Source organism: Pongo pygmaeus, chromosome 10 (assembly GCF_028885625.2).
Source record: "Pongo pygmaeus isolate AG05252 chromosome 10, NHGRI_mPonPyg2-v2.0_pri, whole genome shotgun sequence".
Classification (NCBI taxonomy): domain Eukaryota; kingdom Metazoa; phylum Chordata; class Mammalia; order Primates; family Hominidae; genus Pongo; species Pongo pygmaeus.
In genome coordinates this window covers 77349303-77373520 of record NC_072383.2, presented here as the reverse complement: position 1 = coordinate 77373520, position 24218 = coordinate 77349303, and the positions used below count along the sequence as shown (strand labels likewise).

Genomic DNA, 24218 nt, shown 5'->3' with positions numbered 1-24218 from the left:
GATCGATTTGTTCACAATGCTGCATATTGGGATTTCTCCCTCTTCCTATTTATTTTTAATAAACTCTGATTCTCTTATGAATCTGAACACAGAAGGCAAAGGAACTGAGCTATGTAGACTTCAGAAACCCAATTATGAGAGATGTAGGCTCTGGGAAGCCTGGTTTTAAGCACAAAAGAGGCTTTTAAAAGGTTGCTGATTGCAGTTAAATATGGAGTTCATTTTTGCAAAAGAGTTGTAATCAAATAACTTTCCAGTTGCTAAAAGCTCTTGGGCATTGTTTTTCTTTCCAGAGCATGATTTGTAAGTGAAAATACATTGTTAAGCAATCACAAGTTTGTAATTACAAAGTGGGAAACTTTTATTCTTTATCAAAGCCTCAGGCTAGCTGAGTAGAAATTTCTTAGAAATTGGGTAGCATTTTGAGATAAAAAATAAGATCTTCTAGTTTCTATTATATTTGACCTTCACTGGTGTGCTGACTACATTTATTTTAACTTAGAGTGGAATGATTATTATCTATGAGATTCTGTGTTTAAATATAGGACATGGAGTAAAAGAAATGTAATTTCAGCTTCATAGAAAGGAAGGGAGATTAGAGGTGAGGTTTTTTAATGGTGAGTATCTGTGTTTTTTATTTTTTCCAAACACCACAGAACTATCTACACTTCTTTAAGTCTGTTTTCTTACTGATGCATTCTTAAGCCTCGTTATGAATATTAAGGTATTATGGTATTGTTAATATTTTTGCAAAGAAAAAAAGAGGTGTGAGTAGACTATCATAGATACTCTGTCATTAGAGATTTTGTGTCAACAGACTGATTTAGATCCATATAGGTAACAAAGCAGACTCTTACTGTTATTCAAGGTATATGCTATTTTGTAAATGCAGTAACACCATAGGTTTTTACATCTCAGCCTGAAAATCTGAGTTCATGCCTTTTTAGCTAGTAGAGTAAAAAAGCAATTCACCTTCTTAAAAAAAATGCATAACCATTTTAATTGTGACCCACCATGAACTTAAGTGCATTTTGGCTAGGTGGCTCAATTTTTAACATGGACCAATAACCTGAATGATTATGTTGTTTCTATTTTAATGCTTCAATATCTTTTTTTTTTTTTGTGGAATCATGATACAACAGTGGCAGTAAGAGTGCTAGATTGTAGGTAAACAAAGCACAGACAGATGGTCAAAAAATAGCTAAAATAGGCATCAGATTATACAGACATGATTAGTAAAGCAAACAGTCTGTCTCTTTGTTTGCTAAGTAGGTATTTGGTATTTACCTTTATGTAGTAATGTGAATAAGTAAGATTCTATTTCCTCGTCCTCACTTTTTATAACCAAGTTTCTTTTGAGCAGAAAAAAATGCTAGAGAGATGGCTTAAACTCTTTAGAAACTAGATGATTTATAATTTAGAGTTTTTGGATATTTTGTTAATAAAGAATGAGGTTACTTTTTACAACCTTGTTCTGACTTCTGCCTAAGAGATAAATATCACATTTCTCTGTACCATGAAAGCATCTTATTAGAATATTTTAGGGTTGTCTTTTAGTTTTGGTAAACATATATTTGATCCAAACTTTATGAAGTTTTTCAGACTTTAACTTCCTGCCTCTTAGGAATCACTTTATAAATCAAATAAGCTGAGAACATTTGGGAAAAATCAATGCATAATATTTTAAAAATTCAGTTTCTCAGAATGAAATAACTTTTTAGATTTGATGTTTGCTGAAAAGGGAACAGTAAATGTACTCTCACTATATTTTAGTAAAAAAATTCTCAGTGTTATTATTTATTTTCTTAAAAATACTACTTTATAAAATGATACTTATAGTATTAATAATTAAAGCTAACTTAAAAGCTTCAAAATTATGACTAATCAGAATGAGACACCACTAGATTTCCACTGGAAAATATGAATGGTCAATATGATGAAAAAAATACTGGATGCATACAGAAAGCCAGATCAAATTTTTGGAAAATATGTTATATATTAAGACCAATATAAGTTGTCCTTGATCTTTCCTAGAATATATAAATAAGAGGTTTTGCTCCTAACCAAATCCTGATGCTCAAATTTTCATAGAAATGATAGAAATGACCACAAATGTCATATGTAATTAACTAAAAATGGTATAACTACAAACCTGAACTTGTAAACCAATAATGTAGTTTTCTAGAATGTATTATGTAATAACTAGCCAGGGCTATAATGAAGCTGATCAAAAAATTATTTTTAATATGACAGTATATTTATACATCCTTCATGAGGAACCCTCTGGAAACCTTAGAAAGTGAAGACATTATTTGAACTGTCAATTCCTAAATAAAGCACAGAATTTCTGCAACTGCTTAGCGCTCTCACAGCATTACTGACTTTGGATGTCAGTCATCAAAGATGAGCATTAGTGTTTTATTTATTTATTGTTCATTCCTCATCAAACTGGAAATCATTAACACATGCTGCATTACTAGTAACTGTATTTATTTTACATTCATGAGTTCTTTACTCAAAAAGATGAGAGAAGCAAAATGAACTGGAGAGGTTTAAAACTTTCCTATTGAAGAAGGGCTATGTCTTACAGTTTTTTTATTATATTATATTATATTTTATTTTTTTAGATGGAGTCTTGCTCTGTCGCCCAGGCTGGAGTGCAGTGGCACGATCTTGGCTCACTGCAAGCTCCGCCTCCCGGGTTCACGCCATTCTCCTGCCTCAGCCTCCCGAGTAGCTGGGACTACAGGCGCCCGCCACCACGCCCAGCTAATTTTTTTTTTTTTTTGTATTTTTAGTAGAGACAGGGTTTCACCGTGTTAGCCAGGATGGTCCTGATCTCCTGACCTCGTGATACACCTGCCTTGGCCTCCCAAAGTGCTGGGATTACAGGCCTGAGCCCCTGAACCCTGCCTGTCTTACAGATTTTTAAAAACCTGATCTCTAACTTAGCCTATTCCCCTAATTCTTATCCAGCTTTCACATTTCTTTAACAATTCAGAAGGTAAGGAACATTTTCATCAACGTTGTGGATCCTGGAATGTCTTCAAATGTAAAGCGATTTTTAACAGTTATCTTTCAGCAATCTCTATTTTATTGACAGGCAGTCAATAAAAGTTAGCCAATATTATCATTCATCTAGGTGGCATTTCATGACTTTTTGAGAAATTGAAGCAAAAATGCCTGTTTTGTTACCTTCTTTAGTTCCTTGTCACTTTTTGGGCAATATTCCTAGGCACTACAAGTAAGTCTCTGGTTTTCTCACTCTTTTAGAATTGCTATCTCATTAGCACTAGGAGTTTCACCTAGTATCATATAAGGCCATCCTGCTTTTAAATTTAGTGGACCATAATTAATTGTTCATCTTCGATCCCTTATCAAATCATTATATTATTTTTCAGAAATTTGGCTAGAATAGTGGCCCAACTCAAAGGCCCCTAGCCATGTCTAGTTCTAAATCTGTAAAGTCCAAGGAAGATTGCTGCAGCTCAGGCTGAGGAAGCTGAGAAGGTGAGACTGTGGCTAGAAGCTCTCAGAAGCAGACCGACTGCTTCAAGTTAATTTGTATTCTGTCTGCCTGCTGAAAGTGCTACAAGTAGATGTAATCGGTTGAATACTGTGAATTCTAATTACCAGAAGTTAAATTAGCAAGTAGGGGACTGCCTGTTCTTAGAAATTATTTCATCCATAGCTTTGATAATTGCATTTTCGCCTCGCAGCAAACAAAATATTTTAAGAAGTATCTTGCTGCAATTTCTACTTGGTAATTTCAGAAAACGTAGTGGAATTAGAAGACATTTCTCCACTTCAGACCTGGTTATTTTGGAAATCATAATCCAGTGAATACTGAAGTTTTCCCAGTTTCTCCTCTTCTTTGGGTTCTTCTTTTTCTTCTCCATCGGTCAATCCAGTTTCAGCATCATCATCCTTGAGGGCCTACGTATAAAGAAATGGATCACATGTGAATTTCAGTGAATTTTCATCAAAACTCAAATTGAACTGGGCCTGTAGTTACACTTCCAAGCTGTTCGAAGCAAGCACTAAGATGCTGGAAATCTGTTTGTCTGACACACATTCACATTTGCTGCTTACATATTTTTTAAATTCCTTTTGTGCACGGAATTTTTTTCCCCAATCAGCAAGCAAAATGGAAGCAATGGAAGAAGCCCCTCAGAATATTGCAAGCAAAAAATGTAACATTGTTGCAAAGAAAGTGTCAACTTGGTGTTGTATTTGGCTCTGATAAAACTGCTGCTTTCAGAGGAAAGATAAACATGCTACTAACCAGGCCAGGTTTCACATTCATGTAGTTTAAAGAGATGCTCAGCATCATATAAAATATCATTGCTACATGCAATGGAATAATTAATATAAAATGCATGGCCTTTTGTTGCCTTATTTCCTATGAAAAAGATAGTTCAGTAATGATCCTCAGAAAATTTAAATTCCCTGTGTTTCACATATACATTTATCATGGTATGAAAAAGAGGAAAAAAACATGCCACCAGCAAATCCATGTTTAGAGAAAAGTTCACCCCACTTCCAATTTCAGTTTACCACTTTATTTTCATAACAGCTCCACCAAAAGCTAGGCTGAATTAAATTGATTAAGAGTCTGTTTGATATCAAAAGATAAAAAGAGTTAAGTTTGCAATTCTGTCAAAAACAAATTGGCATAAGAATTCGTTTTGTATTTAAGAACAAAATCAATTGTATTGAACTCTCAAAACTCAGTCTGACCAATTGAATACTCTTTATAACCTAAAACTTAAGTGTACTGTAAATGGAAATATTAGAAAGCTCACTATCACGTAAGTTTCATTCAAATGCTCTTCTTTTTAAAAAATCAAAATATATAATGTGTTTTTCTAACATGCAAACATTTTGCTAAAAATATCAATGGTTACAAAGTTATAAGTACATGAAGTTTTGTTTCTAGGGATGTGTAATTCTTATTGCTTTAAGTAATTAGAATAATTAATTAGAAATCTATACACAGTCATTATTCAAAATTAAAAAAATACAAAATTACATTTTCCTGAGGTTGAAAAGATTAAAAGCTTTTATATTAACCATTTGTATTTTTTCTTCTGGGGACTGCCTGTACATATCCTTTGCTAATTTGTCTACGTGTTGTTTGCCTTTTTCTTATTGATTTGCAAAGGCTCTTTGTATTTTAATGATTTCAACTTTGTTGTTGTGTTATATATAACAATTATTGTCTCCTGGTTTTAGGTTGTGGCATTTTCATTGCTATTTTTGTATATGTGTTTGCATGCATGTATTACTGTAGAATCTCACAGAAATCAAAATGGACATACCAGTGGTAGACTGTTTTATATCTCTGATAAAGGAATCTTAACTCTTGTTAGCTCTCAAATTGAATCTAAGAATTCTCACAGAACTCAAATGCAAGAAGTATAACCAGGCTGTAGATAGGCATCAGTCATCAGACCGCAGTTCCTCCACTCTGCTACCCCCACATCCAAGACTACATGGTCTTTTTTCTTTGCTGTGTTCAGCATTCTCAGGAAGGAGATTCTCTGTTCAATCCACCCACTTACTCAGGGACCTTCAGTGGTGCTTCAAAATGGCACCCTCAGTCCTTGAAATTACAAGATTTTCTAATTTGGCTTCACCCAGTTAACTCCAATTTGATTCTAAAAAACTGAGACTCAGCTGTATCACCGATTAGTAGAACTCATTCAGGTGGGAAGGTCGTATAAACAGAATTGAGCTGTTGTCAGTGATGCCTCCCCTTTGCTTGCTGGAAATTTCTTAGGAGCCTTCAGTGAGTTTTGAAAATTGAAAATTGCCATCATGATATACATCAGTGTAGAAACATTATCAAATTTGGTTAGTTACAAACCACTTAATTTGGAAACTTTAATCTATGCTTGGTTGTTTCTTTGAATGTTAAAATGTTGACTTACTAATAGCTAAAGACAGGAAACAACATGAAAATATTTTAAAATTTATATTAATTGTTTAACTTGTGAACAAGGGGCTTGGTCACTAAAGGTAACATGTGATAGTAAAGTGACCAAAAAAAAAAAAAACTACTGAGTGCCCTTTCAAAACCCTAGCTGTGTATAAGTCTTTAACACTGTCTTAGATGTGCTCAGGAAATTGCAGCTTAGGTAATTCGCCTCCCTATAAGATTTTGGTTTTTAAAAAATAATAACAAACTATTTAACATCTATTTCTGTTTGATAAATCTGCATGTTGCTCTATTATTATAATAAAACATTCATTGATTAAAATACCTTTTCAAAAGTCTCTTTCAGAACTGAATTTATGTATCATGTTTCAGCCCAATGCAATTTGAAATAGCTGATATATTAAATCTCCTTCTCCCTAAGTGGTTTTTACCTGAATAGAAGGCAGGACCATCTTTGCAATTATTCTGCATGAAACAGGGCTAAATTTTTGATAATTTCTCAGTGCCACTGTTCATCACTGAAGTGATTAAGTCTATTCTTGTCCCAAAGGCTGAGCTTAAGCAAGACATTTTCTGTACCATCACATTAAATTCAGACCTATTAAATCAGTAGCTATTATAATATCTCAAGAGCACTATTTTCCTCTTCATAGAACAAAATTCGGAAGAAAAAGCCTGTAAACCTAGCAGTTCTGAGGTTTGATAAATTGCAGTAGAAAAAGCTGGGTTGGGAACATCAGACCTTATTTTAAATTTCAAAGATTAAGTGCACATGCTTATGGTTTGCTTTGACATTCAACAGGTGCTTTGTTCGCAACCATCAAAAGGAGCATTTGTTCATTCTCAGTTACATTGTTCAGATTTGGATTTAATAAGGCACACTAGAAAAGTAGCACAAGGGACTGAATTTCTTTTTGTGTCCATCAACTTAAAACTTGAGCTTTCTAATACTGTTATATTTAATCCATTAGCGTGTTTAAAATGAGAACACCTTATCTTTAAAAAAATCAATTTAGTTCAGCCTCTTGATGTGTGTCAGAATGATATACCCTCAGCTGTGGAGCCCCAGGTGCCAGGCCACTAAATGTATCTGAGCGTTGACTAGGGATGTCTAAGTAGCAGAGGAAACCTACCGCAAGGGACAGTCCAGAACAGTCATGAGACACAACACAGATAAGGACATAGAAGGAAGAAATAAAAATTAAAATATCCACACACATTAGTGAAAACCATGGAGAAATGACCTTTCCAGACCTATGACTTTACATGTGAATATTTTCCCTCTGTCTGGTTAGTGTTCTCCAGTTTTAACACATACAAAAGAACACATAAATATATATCGTATGCAACATAAATGTCTATATTTTTTGTAGTTATTGCAGAATATTTAAAAAAATCTTCCTTGGTTGCAAAACCTTACTATAGAGACATGTAGCCATGAATATTGAAATTTGAATTTCTGTGAATTTGACATGAATTGAAATGATAAAAATGCATTGATTGTCCTAGAGCCTCTATATCTTGTATATAGAGCCTATATATAGATATTTCTTAATTTTAAGAAATTATATCTAAAATGCTTCTCACATCTGTCTTGTTTTTAAACGAGAAGGGCATAAGCCATCTTTATTTTCTTTCCCATGTTCACTTCAACATTCTGCTGAAGATATTTTTAAAATATAATTATTTAATAATAATTTTAATTTGTATTCATGCTGTTTTGAATTTTGGGTGATCTGGCGATCATCATGTGATGAAACATCCTCTCAAAATCTGCACATTCTATTTTGCTTTTTTAGCCTTCCTCTTCATAAAATGATGGAACCCATGATTAGCTACTTTTGTCTGCTTCAAAAAGTAGCATAAGCTATGGTTATATAAACGTTTATCACTGGAGTGTATATTCATCTGTCCAAATTGTACCTTATTCTGTGAATTTAATTGTTCATAACTTAGAAAAATTGAGACCTAGCTAATGTCCTATGTAGACAAAGTGCTCTACTTAAAATGACTGAAAACATCTTTCTGAGTGGTTGAAATTCTAAATAATTTGCAATAACAGATTGGTATAAACTATCACTGACTTCTTAATATTTCTTTGTTTGAATCATTTTCTCTGTCTCTCTCCATCCAAAAAATAGATCATCAATGAAAAATTAACCCCCATTAATTCTCTATATTTGAGATCTTGGTCATTTATCCAGGTCATAACAGGGGTAATAAACACCACCACTACGCTGTAAATCATAATTTTACATCATACAGAACAAATCCCACAAATATTATAGATTTATTGTCCTAGGAAGAAATGCTATCATTATCACTTAACATTATTCAGTAATTTTAATTAGTTCTAGAACACAGGGAAACCACATTCAAATTTTATGATAATTATGAAAAAGATAGTGATCTATTGTCAAATTATTGTTTTCACAATATTGATAAAATTAACATAAATATTATTCAGTCCATGTCCATCTAGGAGGTTATTTCCACACTTAATCTCCCAATAAGTTGTTTAAAGAAATATTTATCAAGTCCTGCTTGCTATGAAAAGTGTGGAAATAAAGTAAGACATGACTGGAAATTTCAGTTTGTACTTAACTGAAGAGAAAAATCTTTATTAGACACCTGTAGTTGAACGTTTATGCATTGGCTTTTGTGACTGTGATTAGAAATTGCCAGAAAAATCAAACCCTTGCTAGTCCGAGCTCAGGCCAAAACTCTCTGAGTATGAGTACAGGCATTTCATCCATTCCATAGCTCCAAAACCAAACAAAAATGCAGGGAGTAAAACATGAGCTTTTGTGAAATTATTATCAATAGATACTATAGTGTCTTTGAGGAAAAAGAGTTTAAAACTCAAGCTGGGAAGGGGAGTTAGTGTCCTGAATGTGTAATGAACTAGGAAACAACACAAATGTACTTAAAATGCCTGTTGTAACACCTGATTAAATTTTTCTTAAGAAGATTCAGGTTTAAGAGTTTGATTAATAGTATAAGAGGAATTTATAAAACTGCTTATATATTTTGCTATTTGGGAACAAATAAAACTTTTGTATTTGATGGAAAACAATGATAATTGAAAATATTATTTCTATAAAAAATCTGTACATTTTAATTTTAAAATATGAATTAAATATTCTTTAGAGATATTCAACATGAATATTATTTCAAAAATGAAGAGGCATTTAATAATTATCATTAATAATAGTAAACATTATCTTGAACCAAGTTGTCCAATTAATTTAGCCAAAAACAGATAGCAACATAAAGAACATCCAAATAGCTTTTTTGGGCTTGGAAAGATAACCCAGCCAGATGGATTTTATAACCAGTGTTATGGTTGTAATTGTCCTTATTAAATTGAAATAAGAATTTTGTCTTATAAGAAATAAGAAAGAAAACTTTTTCATAAGGCAAAAATTCTATCCTGTCTTGTTCTTTAGAACTGGCTCATATTTCTCTCCCTTCTCCCGTATAACTCACTATTCTTGAGAACTAATTTTTCAGCTGGATGGACATGTAGGAAAAGCAGCTTTCATCAAGTTTGATGAACAGCTGTAAAACTCAGTTATTCAACAGTGACTATGAACAGCAGAAATTAGAAAGATCCCCTGCTCAATTGCAAAACACTCAGGCACTTTTTATCTGATTTTTCTAACTCTAAACACAATGAAGACTAGTTAAACAGATGTAATCAAAATATTCAGGCATCATTCTCATATGCCAAACCCACCAAGATGGGCCTGATGATCATGGATGCCCTTTTCTGTTCTATATGCTCAGGAGATTGGAAAACCCTGCCAAATGTCTCCATTATGCTTTGGGATCTTGAACAATGACTGAAAGGTTTGCAAAGCATCTCAAAAACGATATGGTTCCAGAAGTTATTTCTATAATTATATGGCATAAAATAATTAACAATTTGTTTATCTTTTTTAAACAAAATAATCTAAGAAGAAATGTGGAAAGAATACATTACCTGATCTTTCATCGTCTTCCCTAAGTCTTTTACATCTTTCATGTTAATGGCATTCTTCCCTCCTTTTTCCTTTCCCTTCTTCTTGTTTTTCTTTTTGAACAAACATTTCTTACAGATACAAAAGCAGCAGGTCAGGACTAAAAGGACTGCGACTATGGCTATTGCGATTAAGGCCCATGGTGGCACTGAAAGAAACACACAGAGAGCACTAGTCATACAACACTTAGATGTGCAAAACCTTTTAACTCATGGGCTATAAAGACACTCATTTTTTTCATTTGCATTTTTGAGCACCCATTATGCTGCAGGTACACCATTCCTCAGTACTTTATCCATGTTGTTGTCTCCACTGAGTGTATTGTTTCCTTTCTTTCCCACTTTGCCCTTCCAGATATCTCAAATGTCATCTCCTCCCTATTATTTTTCTTGACTCTCCAAGCTAGATTTCTAGGAACACATCTCTTCACTCATTCAGAGCCAAGCTTTGGAGTTTGGCCATTGAGTTTAAATCCTGGCTCCACTATTTACTAGCTGTGTGATCTTGGGCAAGTCACCTAACCTCTCTCTGCCTCACTTTCCTCATCTCTAAAGTGGAAGTAAATTGGTAGGTACCCCATAGATCTTCCTGAGTATTAAATAATAAGACGCAGGGCCTGGAACATGGCAAAAGCTTAATAAATGGCAGCTGCTATTACTCATCTATAAAATACTAGGTGTTGTATTCTTAAGTTCTGGCATGGTATGGGGCAGATATTAGTCATATATATATAGAACAACAAACGTCAAATCATAAAAATAGTGAAGGTTAATTAAAAGTGCTTGGTGATTTGAAAATCAATCATAGGGGAAATGTATGCACTGAAGTTCTCTAGATGTGGGTGATGCTCATGTGTTCGGTGGCTCTTAACCCAGGTTTAGATTTTGGCTTTGGCCACTTAGAGGCTGTCTGACTCTACTCAGATTGCTTCACTGTTCTGAGTTTCTGTTTCCTCCTCTATACAGTGAAGATTACAGTGGCACCCATTTCATCTGGCTTAAAGATGAAAAGGATTAATATGTTAAAAAGCTTTTAATGCATCTGGAACATAGCAAGAGCTCGATTAATGTTAGCTATCAATTCTTTTTTTTTTTTTTTTTTTGAGATGGAGTCTTGCTCTCTTGCCAGGCTGGAGTGCAGTGGCACGATCTCGGCTCACTGCAAACTCTGCCTCCTGGGTTCAAGCAATTCCCCTGCCCCAGCATCCCTAGTAGCTGGGACTTCAAGCACACGCCACCATGCCCAGCTAATTTTTATATATTTTTTTAGTAGAGATGGGGTTTCACCATGTTGGCCAGGATGGTCTCGATCTCCCGACCTTGTGATTCACCTGCCTCGGCCTCCCAAAGTGCTGGGATTACAGGCGTGAACCACCGCACCTGGCCAAAGTTAGCTATCATTTCTTTATAGTCAAGGCATTGTGGGTAAGGCAGAGAGCTCAAGACATATGAAAAAACATAAGCTACTCACACAAATAAATATGTAAAAAGCAAGGTAAGTACACTGAGGGGAATTTAGTGAAAATGCAAAGGGAATGAGAGGAGGGAGGATGATTTTTAGATAAGAGGAGAGGCTTAGGTTTACAGGCTGTTTAAAATAATAGAACATATATACATAAATATACTCAAATAAACATTTAGTTTTCTATTACAGTTGTCTCTCTGCTAAAAGTTAATATATTTTCTTATTTGGTATGCCTTACACCATGTGCTTATTAAAAATAAGGTGACATGGAAACATTTATGATTTCAGTTAGATTGGAAGGGAAGTATTCATAATACAAATCACAGCTATTGAGATTAATCAGAAGTAATTAGATTTGTCTGTTGTAATAAAAAAAGATACTGGGCACTGAAATGATAAGAAAAAGCCAAATAAACATTACTAGAACCAATGATTGCTGAACACCCATCAGGAGTACTTTGATAAAGTAAAAACACTTAAAAATTAACCTCTCTTCAAAATTGAGAAAATCTACCTCTTTGCTTTTCCTCTGCATTTAGTATCATTGTGCAGAATACTTACTATGCATAATATTCTGGCTTATGACTGGATACTAGGTGTTAACCTAAGGACTTAAAACTACAACTTTTGAAATTGTGTTTTCTACCAAAGAAATACTTATGTGACAGTTACAGATAAACCCACACCTAAAGAAGTTTTCTTCCAGTTCTCTAAACTTATTAAACAAGGTAAAGATTGAAAAAGTAAATTATTTTATGTAACCAATGATATCATTCATAATACTTCATTTAAAAGCATCTATCTCCCTTGATTTAGTTAAAATCCGTCATGCATGAACAAGAGAGTGTATGTATTCATTGCGGGAAAGACAGCATTCATAATGACCCTTCATTTTGAACCTCGTAAATTATTCTCCCAGTTGGACTTGTGTGGTGATAGCCGCTCAGAGAGCTACATAAAAGTCTTTTAAATTATACAAGACAAGACAAAGATAATTTGACAAGTTCACAAAAAGAAAATAGTGAAAGCAAAGGAACATTATTTAATCAAAGGGAGTTAAAGAGCTAGGAACATGAGACTACAGGAAGAAATTTGAAATAATGCAACTTGAAAGTAATTTATAAGCACTGAAAAACTTTTATTTTATGACTTTTATTTCTTAAAGCACTGCTGTCTTTTAGATTTGCCTTCAGTTGATCTTCTGAATAACTTTCAGTTGGAATATGCTGTATTAAATATAATTAAATTAACAGAATTTTCTTCACAATGTATTGGCACCTTTAGATAGACAAAATAAAAAGTGCTTAATGTTATCATTTTGTATAGCTATAGGATAGCTTGACTCATTAGTCATATATCATGTAAAGAAACAGCCATTTTTAGTAAATAGAGTTACTTGGATGCTCATGTTAAAATTTTATTTCATTGTGTAGAATAACCAAATATTTAAAATTTGGCAAGTTTACTAAGAAACAACACCCACAGTATTATTCATCTGCAGTATTTATAGAAATGTGTCTCAATATTGGCCAGCAAATCTTGTGGCATATATTTTGGATCAGGCTAAAAGTTTATTGAAGACCTACCTACCTGTTATGGCCCAGCAATTGGGCTACAGTTATAGATGCACTATCTTATTTATTCTTTGAAGCAGTTTTGTTCAGTATCACTGCAGTTTTACAGAGGAAAAACTGTATAGGTTGAATAGTTTGAGAAATTCAAATTTATCTTTAGGTTGTTAGGTTAAAAATGTGAATATTAAAAATGTATACAGAGAAAAAAATTTGTATCTAGCTTTAAAGTCTCTTTAATAGAACATATTAAATTAAAAAATTCAGTGAAGCAAATAACAGCATAAAATGCAGTGATTTTTTAAACATAAAATAAGAGTTTCAGTCAAAAATAGTCTCATCAAAATACTGCTACAGGCAGAAAACTATCAGTTTATTGTTATTGCTACCCAACTACCATTATGTGGAAGTTTATAATAAGAATTTTAACATTCAACTTAAAGGCCTTTCAGAAGAAAATAATAGACTAGTATAAAAACTCTATTAAAAATATTATTTTCATTTTCTAGTTAATGAATAAATCTCACATATATTATCTGACCCAAAGGTAAATTGATACATAATAATTAAGTCCAAGGCAAATTAATTTAAAACTGCTTCTGATGTTTTAATTTATACCTTGTGGTAGACATGATAATGGCCCCTCCAAGATGACCACATCCTATTTTCTGGAAGCTGTGAATACGTTACCCTGCCTGGTAAGATGGACTTTGCAAGTGTGATTAGATTAAGGATCTTGAGATGGGGAAATTATCCTGAATTATCTGAGTGTAGACTCAATGCAATTACCAGAGTTTTTATAAGTGAAAGAGGCAGGGAGAAATGTCAGAGTCCAAGAGAGAGAGGGAGATTGGAAGAGTCTCTGTTGCTGGTTTTGTAGATGAAGAAAGGGACCATGAGCCAAGGAATGCGGGTGCCTCTTGAAGCTGGAAACGGCAGGGAAATGGATTCTCCCCTACACCTTCAAGAGAGAATTGGCCCTGCTGACACCTTGATTTCAGCTCAGTAAAACCAATTTCAGATTTCTGACCTCCAGAATGGGAAAATAATAAATGTGTGTGGCTTTTATGACAGTAAACTTGGAATAATTCATTAAAGCAACAATAGGAACTCAAGTGATACAAAGAAGACCTCAAGAGATTTGTAATATATGCTGTATATAGGTAACTATACATTAGTAATATTCATGCGGGCTAGTCATGTATTTTCTGCTGTCTTTTCTTCCTTATTTATTTATTTATCTTAGTAGCTCTAGGGGTTTGGTTAAATGGATGAATTGTATAGTGGTAACGTCTGGGCTTTTAGTGTACCCATCACCTGAATGGTGTACATTGTATCCAATAGGTAATATTTAATCTCTTATCCCCTTCCCACTTTTGAGTCTCCAGTGTTCATTATACCATTCTATATACCCGTGCATACCCATAGCTTAGCTTTCACTTATAAGTGAGAATATGCAGTTTTTGGTTTTCTGTTTCTGAGTTACTTCACTTAGGATAATGGCCTCCAATTCTAACCAAGTTGCTGCAAAAGGCATTGTTTTGTTCTTTTATTATAACTGAGTAGTATTCCACGATCTATCTGTCTATATGTGTCTATATCTCTATATCTATATCCGACATTTTCTTTATCCACTCATCCATTGATGGGCACTTAGGTTGATTCCATACCTCTGCGTTTGTGAATTGTGCTGCAATAAACATATAAGTGCAGGTGTCTTTTTGATATAATGGCTTCTTTTTCTTTGGGTAGATATCCAGTAGTGGGATTGCTGGATCAAATGGTAGAACTGTTTTTAGTTCTTTGAGAACTCTCCATACTGTTCTGCATAGAAGTTGTACTAATTTACCTAACACATCAACAGTGAGTAAGAGTTCCATTTTCACAGCATCCACACCAATATCTATTTTTTTTTTGACTTTTTATTAATGGCCATTCTGACTGTAAGGTGATATCTCATTTTGGTTTTAATTTGCATGTCTCTGATGATTAGTGAGTGATGTGGAGCATTTTTTTCATATGTTTGTTGGCCATTTGTATGGCTTCTTTTGAAAAATATCTCTTCACATTTTCCCACTTTTTATGGGATTATTATCTTTTTTTTCTTGCTGATTTGAGGTCCCTGTGGATCTTGGATATTAGCCATTTGTTGGATGTATAGTTTGTGAATATTTTCTCCCATTCTATAGGTTGTCTATTTACTCTGTTGATTATTTATTTAGCTGTACAGAAGTTTTTTAATTTAATTAAGTCCTATTTATTTTTGTTTTTATTACATTTGCTTTTGGGGTCTTGGTCGTAAATCTTTTACCTACGCCAATGTTGAGAAGAGTTTTTTCCCTAGGTTTTCTTTTAGAATCTTTATGGTTTCGGGTCTTACATTTAAGTCTTTAATCCATGTTGTGTTAGTTTTTTTGTATATGGTCACAGATAGGGATCCAGTTTCATTCTTCTGTATTTGGCTATCCAATTTTCCCAGCACCATTTGTTGAATAGGATATCGATTCCCCAGTGTATGTTTTCGTCTGCTTTGTTGAAGATCAGTTGGCTGTAGATACGTGGCTTTATTTCTGGGTATATTCTGTTCCATTGGTCTATATGTCTACTTTTATATTACTTTTATTTTACAACCATGCTGTTTTGGTTGCTATAGCCTTGTAGTATAATTTTAAGTCAGGTAATGTGATATTGCCAGATTTGTTATTTTTGTTTAGGATTGCTTAGGCTATTCAGGCTCTTTTTTGGTTCCATATGAATTTTAGTGTTTTTTTTTCTAATTCTGTGAAAAATGGTGTTGATACTTTGATAGTAATTATATTGAGTCCAAAGATTGCTTTGGATAGTATGGTGATTTCACAATATTGATTCTTTTAATCCATGAACATGGAAGGCTTTTCCATTTGTTTGTGTCATCTGTGATTTCTTTTATCAGTGTTTTGTAGTTCTCCTTGTAGAGATCTTTCACCTCCTTAGTTAAGCATATTTTTAGGTATTTTATGTTTTTTGCAGCTATTATAAATGGGACTGAGTTCTCGATTTGATTCTCAGCTTGAGCATTATTGGCATATAGCAGTGGTACTAATTTATGTACCTTGATTTTGTACCCTGAGACTTCATTAAATTCATTTATCAAATCTAGGATTCTTTGGGGTTTTCTATGTATACATTTATATCAACAGCCAACAGAGACAGTTTGACATCCTCTTTTCCAATGTGGATGCTCTTTATTTCTTTATTTTGCCTGATTGTTCTGGCTAAGACCTCCAGTACTATGTTGAATGGAAGTGGTAAAACTGGGAGCCCTTGTCTTGTTCTAGTTCTTAGGGGGAACGCTTTCAACTTTGCCCTCATTCAGTGTGATGTTGGCTATGGGTTTGATGTATTTGGCTTTTATTATTTTGAGTTATGTTCCTTTTCCTTCTATTCCTAGTTTGTGGAGAATTTTTACCAGGAAGAGATGCTAGATTTTATTGAATGATTTTTCTACATCTATTGATATGATCATATGGTTTTTATTTTTAATTCTGCTTATGTGGTGAATCATGTTTATTGACTTGCATATATTTATCCCTCCTAGCATCCCTGGAATGAAACCCACTTGATGGCGGTGAATTAATTTTTTCATGTGCTGTTGGATTTGGTTTTCTAGTATTTTGTTGAGAATTTTTGCATCTATGTTCATCAGGGACATTTCCTATTTGGCTGTGTCCTTTCCTGGCTTGGGTATTAGGGTGATACTGGCTTTGTAGAATGAGTTAGGGAGGATTCTCTCCTTCTTGATCCACTGGAGTAGTTTCAGTAGGATCGATGTCAGTTTTATGACTGTCTGGTAGAATTTGGCTGTGAATTCATCTAGTTCTGGGCTTTTCTTTGTTGTGAGAGTTTTTTTTTTGTTTGTTTGTTTTTTTTTTTTTTTTTTAGTATTAATTCAATTTCAAGACTTGTTATTGGTCTGTTCAAGAGTTCTATTTCTTCCTGATTCAGGCTTGGGGGGGGGCTATATGTTTTTAGGAATTTATCCATTTCCTCTAGATTTTCTAGTTTGTTTGCTTAGAGGTGTTCAGAGTAATTTTGAATAATACTTTACATTTCTGTAGTATCTGTTGTAATGTCTTCATTTTCATTTCTGATTGAGCTTATTTAAATTCTCTTTCTTCTTTTTTTGGTTAATCTAGCTATTGGTCTATTGATTTTATTTATCTTTTCAAATAACAAACTTTTTGTTTCATTGATCCTTGTATTTGTTGGTTTCAATTTCATTTAGTTCTGCTCTTTATTATTTCTTTTCTTCTGCTAGGTTTGGGTTTGGTTTGTTCTTGTTTTTCTAGTTACTTGAGGCATGACATTAGCTTGTCAATTTGTGATCTTTCTGTCTGTTTTATGTAGGCATTTAGCATTATAAACTTCCCTCTTAGCTCTGCTTTTGCTGTATCCCAGAGATTTTGATATCTTGTGTTACTGTTATAATTCCTTTCAAAAATTTTAAAAAATTTCTGTCTTAATTTCATCATTGACCCAAAGATCAAACAGAAGCAGGTTTTTAAATTTCCATGTATTTTATAGTTTTGAGAGCTCCTCCTAAAATTGATTTCTAGTTTTTTTCTGCTGTGGTCTGAGAAGATACTTGGTAGGATTTAAATCTTTAAAAATTTATTGAGACTTGTTTTGTGGCCTGTCATATGGTCTATCTTGGAAAATGTTCTACGTGCTGATGAGAAGTATGTATATGCTGCACTTTTGGGGCAAAATGTTTTGTAAATATTTGTTAGGTCCATTTGTTCCAGAGACCAGTTTAAGTCTAGTGCTCCCCTGTTGACTTTCTGCCTTGACAATCTGTCTACTTCTGTCAGTGGATTGTTGAATTCTCCCCTATTACTGTATTGCCGTCTATCTCTTTTCTTAGGTCTGGTAGTATTTGTTTCATGAATCTGAGAGCTCTGATGTTAGGTGCATATATATTTATGATTGTTATATCTTCTTGTTGAATTGATTCTTTATCGTTATATAATGACCTTCTTTGTCTTTATTACTGCTGTTGATTTAAAGTCTGTTTTCTGTGATGTAAGAATAGGTACTACTGCTTGCTTTTGGCTTCCATTTGCATGGTATATATTTTCCCACTCTTTTACCTTGACTCTGAAAGAATCTTTATGTGTTAAGTTGGTCTCTTGAAGGAAGTAGATATTTGGATTATGTATTTTATCAATTCTGCCAACCTATATCTTTTAAGTGGAGAATTTAGAACATTTACATTCAAAGTCAACACTGATATGTGGGTAACTGTTCCATTCATCATATGGATCATTAATTGCTTTGTATTCTCCATTGTGTTATTATTTCATAAGCTCTATGAATTTATAATTTTGAGTGTTTTTATGCTGGTGCATATCAACTTTTTGCTTTGATGTTTACCATTCCTTTGAGCATTTCTTGTAGAGGTGGTCTAGTTGTGACAAATTCTGTCAGCATTTGTTTGTCTGGGAATGACTTTACTTCTCCTTTATTTATGAAATTTAGTTTTGCAGGATACAAAATTCTTGGCTGATAGTTATTCTGTTTAGAAGACTAAAAACAAGACCCCAAAGCCTTCTGGTTTAGAAGGTTTCTGCTGAGAAGTCTGCTGTTAGTCTAATAGGTTTTCCTTTATAAGTTATTTGATTTCCTTTATATGTTATTTCTTTTATAAGTTATTGTGTCTCACTGCTCTTAGAATTCTTTCCTTCACATTGATTTTATATAGCCTGATAATTAATATGCTGTGGTGATATCCTTTTTGTAATGTATCTCCGAGGAGTTCTTTGAGTTTTTTGTGTCTAGATGCCTAATATTCCAGCAAGACCAGGGAATATTTCCTCAATTGTCCTCTCAAATAGGTTTCTAAACATTTTATTGTTGTCCCCTTCTCCTTCTTTTTCCTCTTCCTCTTCCTTTTCTCCTCCTTCTCCCTCCTCCTCCTCCTCCTTCTCCTTCCCCTTCTCCTTCTTCTTCTTCCTTCATCATTCTTCTTTCTTCTTCTGGATTGTTAGGTTTGGACATTTTATGTAATGCCACATTTCTTGGAGACTTTGTTTATTTCTTTTTTTTTTTTTATTTTTGTCTGATTGGGTTAACTTAAAAGCCTCATCTTCAAGCTCTTAATTTCTTTTATCTGCTTGGTCTAGTTTACTGTTAAAATTTTCAACTGCGTTGTGTAATTCCCTAAGCAAGTCTTTTATTTCTAGAAGTTCTGTTTTTTTTTTTGATGGAGTCTTGCTCTGTCACCAGGCTAGAGTGCAGTGGCGCAATCTCAGCTCACTGCAACCTCTGCCTCCTGGGTTCAAGTGATTCTCCTGCCTCAGCCACCCTAGTAGCTGGGACTAGAGGTGTGTGCCACCATGCCCAGCTAATTTTTGTATTTTTAGTAGAGATGGGGTTTCACCATGTTGGCCAGGATGGTCTCGAGCTCTTGACCTCCTGATCCACCTGCCTTGGCCTCCCAAAGTGCTGGAATTACAGGCATGAGTCACCACACCCCACTAATTCTGTTTTTTTGTTTTGTTTTTTAAAGAAATATTTGTTTTTAGATAATTTTTCATTTATATCCTGAATTGTATTTTTTGATTTTTTATGTTGGTTTCCAACTTTCTCTTGGATCTCACTGAGAAACTTTGCAATCAATTTTTTGAATTCTTTATCTGGTATTCCAAAGATTTCATTTTGATTTGGATCCATTGCTGGAGAGTTAGTGTGATCTTTTGGGGGTGTTATAAAGCTGTTTGTTTGTTGGTTTGTTTCATATTGCCAGAATCATTTTTCTGGTTCTTTCTCATCTGGGGATATTTCTTATTATTTTAAAATTTATTTCTATTGAGCTTTGAGGTTGTGACTGTAATGTGTATAGTTTACGATTGACTAGCTTTGGCTCTGGGTGCTTTCCATGTCAAAGACTCTGTATGAGTTCCTTAGATATACAGAATCTTTGTGCAATGACTTTCTCACATGCTGCTTGTAGTAGCTATGTACTGGATGTGTGAGCAGGTTTACTGTCTCCTGCGGGGCTAGGATGGCAGAGGTCTCATGAAGCTTACCTCATTCCCCAGTCATGTGTACTTCCCTCCCCACACCCTCAGTATTTTTTCACTGGGTTGAACAGTTCAGCCTTCAGGCCAGTAGAAGCCACCTAAGGGTAAGAACTGCCTGTGGCTGAAGCAGGTGGGTAAATGCAAAACCCAACAGTGGGCAAAAGTCCCAGCTCTGATAGAGGTGGCTGGAGGAGCTCCCAGCGAAATACATTGAAATCTTTGTGGGGGAGGGAGGGAGTCACCTCAGCTCCACTACGAGGCCAGCAAAAAAGTGACCTACTTTCCTATCATGCCCCCATCCCAGGATTTTTTATATTCAGATCAGATAGGCACCTCAGTCCATCTGCAGGAATAATGATATTCATGTAGAGGGGGATTGGAACTCCACTCCTCATGCAAGCCTGAACCTGGAGGGCACACCTCCCTTGGGGATGCAGTCACCCCTAAATGTTCCAGAAAGGCTGTGTACAGGTGCACTCTCACTGAGTTTTCACAGGAGAATTCCTGGCTGTGCCTGCAGCAATGGCCAAGGGGGACAAGAAGTACCCTTCTCCAAATCTCTTCATGAGCACAGGGGCTGATCGACTGCTGTGCAGAGCCAAAGTCTTCCTCCACTGAGCCCAGCACTCTGCCTGTGCTTCTGCTTAAAGAGGTGCAGCTGTTCCCTGCCCACAAGCAGGAAGTTCTGGAATAGAGAAAAGTTCTCACTCTGGTTTCTTTTGTCCTGTGGGGTGCTCCCTTGGTGTGGTGCACTCCCTTTTCCCCTAGGAGTGGCAGTCCCTTAGGGTCAGAAGACTGTGAATGCTCCTGCTCCTCTGGATCTAGCCACCTGGTGGGGCTGCCACAACCCATGCTGGTGGTGGGTGGAGCTGGACAAGGCTGATCTGTCCTCTGGTCTCCCAGTGGCAGGTGCAAGCACCAGCTCTGATGGGGGTGACAGGGAAGTGATGTATCTCTGTAAGATTTCCTTGGTTATAAATAGCCTTAGTGTGGTGGCTTTCTCAATTGCCAGCTACAGTGAGCATGTTCACTATGAGCACTATGTTGTGTCGGCAGATGTTGTAATGGGCTGTGCCAGTTGACCTCCTGCCAGGAGGTGGCATTTGCAGGAGGGAGCCAGCTGTGGCTGTGGGATTTATGCATGGCCTATGTTACCCAGGAAGAGTACTCAGATATCCCAGGAGATGGGTGGGGCCATCCAACTCTCAAAAGTCCCTATCCATTGTCTGCTACCAAGGCATATAAAGGAGGTGAAGCTGTGTGGGGTTTGGGTCAGCCAAGTTTGTGCTGTGGCTCCCCAAGTGCAGATGCAAAGCAGTGGAGGTTGAAAGGAAGTTTCCTGGCCACTGGGGTAATGTTCCAGAGAGGAGTGGAACCATTTCTGCTGCACAAAACAGTCTACACAGGAAGAGAGGGGCAGCAGACCACAATGAGACCCACTCAGCTCCCATGCCCCTAACATGGTGTGTCTCACACCTGCAGACTTCAGCAGAAGAAAGCTGTAACTGCCAGTGGAATCCCAGGCAGTCCATGCTCAGAATACAAAACTGACCCAGGATGCAAGACTTCCCACTCAAGACACAAACAATGGCTCTCAGGCCACACCCCTCCTGGGTTGACCCGCAAAGCAGAGGTGTCCAGCTCCCGCACCTGTGGCAAGAGCACACTTCCCACTTGTGCTTAGCTCTGGCCTTCGGGGTTCATCACCACTTGAGATTAGATCACGAATCTCATTTGGGAGTTTCTTTCTTTCTTTCTTATTTATTTTTTCAGACGGAGCCTTGCTTTGTCGCCAGGCTGGAGTGCAGTGGCGCGATCTCGGCTCACTGCAACCTCCGCCTCCTGGGTTCAAGCGATCCTCCTGCCTCAGTCTCCCAAGTAGCTGGGACTACCAGTGCGTGCCACCACGGCCAGCTAATTTCTGTATTTTTAGTAGAGACGGGGTTTCTCCATGTTGGCCAGGATGGTCTCCATCTCTTGACCTCCTGATCCGCCGGCATCGGCCTTCCAAAGTGCTGGTATTACAGGCGTGAGCCACCACGCCCCACCACAGTTGGGAGTTTCTGGCAATCTCTAAGCGCTGGCTGAGTTTAACTTGCCAACTTTGGAGGATTTTACGAGTTAGGATCAGGAATGTCTTCATTCTGTTTCACTAGGGTCTAGGAGTGCCTGCAAAGTGTGTCCTGATGCCGCTCCTTCTCCTATCCTCTTCGCTGCTCACAAATCAGCTTCAGTACTGGGTAGGGTTAAGGCACTCCCCTGTGGCCTGAATTGCCAGGCTCTGCAGTGGAAATGAGAATGATGGTGATGGTCTCTCCCTCTTTTGCACTTTGGAGATTCACAGTTTTCTGCCTCACTGCCTACTGCTCCTTTGAAAGTAAAGTTTCTTTCACTTTTTCCGTTAAGTTTCTCTTTTCCTTCTTGGATAAAAGTTCACAATGTGTGGCCAGGCATGGTGGCTTATAACTATAATGCCAGTACTTTGGGAGGCTGAGGCAGGAGGATCACCTGAGTCCAGGAGTTCAAGATCTAGGCAACATAATGAGACCTTAGCTCTACAAAAAATAATATAAAAAAATAGCTGGGTGTTGTGCATACCTGTGGTCCCAGCTATGTGGGAGCTGAGGTGATAGGATCACTTAAGCCCAGGAGTTTGAGGCTGCCGTGAGCTATGATTGTGCCACTGCACTGCAGCCTGAGTAAGAGAGCGAGATATTGTCAAAAAAAAAAAAAAAAAAAAGAAAGAAAAAAAAAAGGTAACACACGATTTTGCTCTCTCCAAGTGGCTGAGGCACACTAACAAAGGCTCCAATCCTGTATCTTGGGGGTAAAAAACTGTCTTTTCTTCTTATCTACCCTTTCTATCTATTCATTCTGCCACCAGTCTCAAGACTCTAACATTGTACTCAGGATTCTCCAAAAGATAATGAATAGCTTTTTTTGGACAAACCCAAACAACACTGTCTGTGGTATTAGAAAATCTTGATCACATGATCCTTCTTAAAATTTTCTTCTGCTTTTATTTTCATGTTACTGTTCCCTACCAGCATGTCCTGCTACATCTCTACATTTTTCCCTCTGTTTCCCTTTCTATTCTCAAGGCTTGAATGTGGTTGTTATTTAAGGTGGTCCTCAGCCCCTTGGTTATCTTCCCATTCACTCATTGTTGAGCACATGCTTTCCCATGCCTCACTTCTCAGTCAGTTACTCTATTCTACTCCCTATTCTATACTCCAGGAGTGTATTTCCAAAGTCTATAGAATGCTTTGTGCATCCTTTATCTCCTTCCCAAACCAGTTCTCCAAAACAGCTCCATGGCTCTGTCGGTGCTTCTGTCGTTTCCTACCACATTGGAAAAATGGGGAAATACATACTCCCAAATCCAACTGGTTGGTAAGCTTTGCCATTTCTCCTTCAATGTGTTTTACTCTTCTTTTATGTCTATTATAAGGTGTAGACCTGATATTATCTCCCACATGATCTCTTTTCCCATCAATTGTCTCCTCTGTCCATTTTACCCATTCATTGTAATCAGATAAAACTTTCTAATATATAATTATCAATTATTTTGTGCACAGTGTTCAAAGTCCTCTGTCATTTAGCCCATCCTACTTATTTGTGTTTATTTCTCACTGTTCCCCACACTCACCTCTATTCTCATCAGACTGGGTAAGTTGTTCCCTGCTCAATTCTACTTCTGTTTTCTAAAGTGCATTCTTTCTTTTTTCAAATGCTATTCTTCTTCCTCTCCAGTCATTTAAATAATACTTCCTTTTCAAGGCTTACCATATGCCTCACTTAGCATTGATGGATTTTTAAATAAAAATATCGGATACATCTGTTAAAATCTGCTTCCCATTGGTAGAAATATTGACTATGTGATACAATATGTTAGACTGGTATAAAAAGATGCATTAAGAAAAAAAGAGATAAATGTGTGCAAATGTATAAAATGTATTTTAATAAACTCTCTTCCTATTCAAGAAATGTATTTCTCACTGACTTAAATCTTGGCTCTCTGTAGATTATTCATGACACAAAGCACTGATATTAATACAAACACAGTAGAAATACTTGGAATCATTTAGAAATAAATTAGTATTAGCAAGTCTTTTGTTGAAAAAAATGATCTTCCTTTATCAAGAAAGCCTGTTTTTTC

General features: G+C 35.9%; 1 protein-coding gene across 5 annotated transcripts in view; it reads right to left on the bottom strand.

Annotated features, from left to right (window-relative positions):
* The window catches only part of SYT1 (synaptotagmin 1), a 589756-nt gene that overhangs the window by 157359 nt on the left and 408179 nt on the right, over positions 1-24218 (bottom strand). For 3 of the 5 annotated variants that reach the window (XM_054443950.2, XM_054443949.2, XM_054443951.2), the window contains 2 exons: positions 9927-10111; positions 3814-3936 (listed from right to left, as the gene is read on the bottom strand). In XM_054443950.2, coding sequence (XP_054299925.1) covers positions 3814-3936; positions 9927-10111 — 308 coding nt within the window. The remainder of the gene's footprint in view (positions 1-3813; positions 3937-9926; positions 10112-24218) is intronic. The other 2 variants (XM_054443952.2, XM_054443953.2) reach the window with 1 other exon arrangement.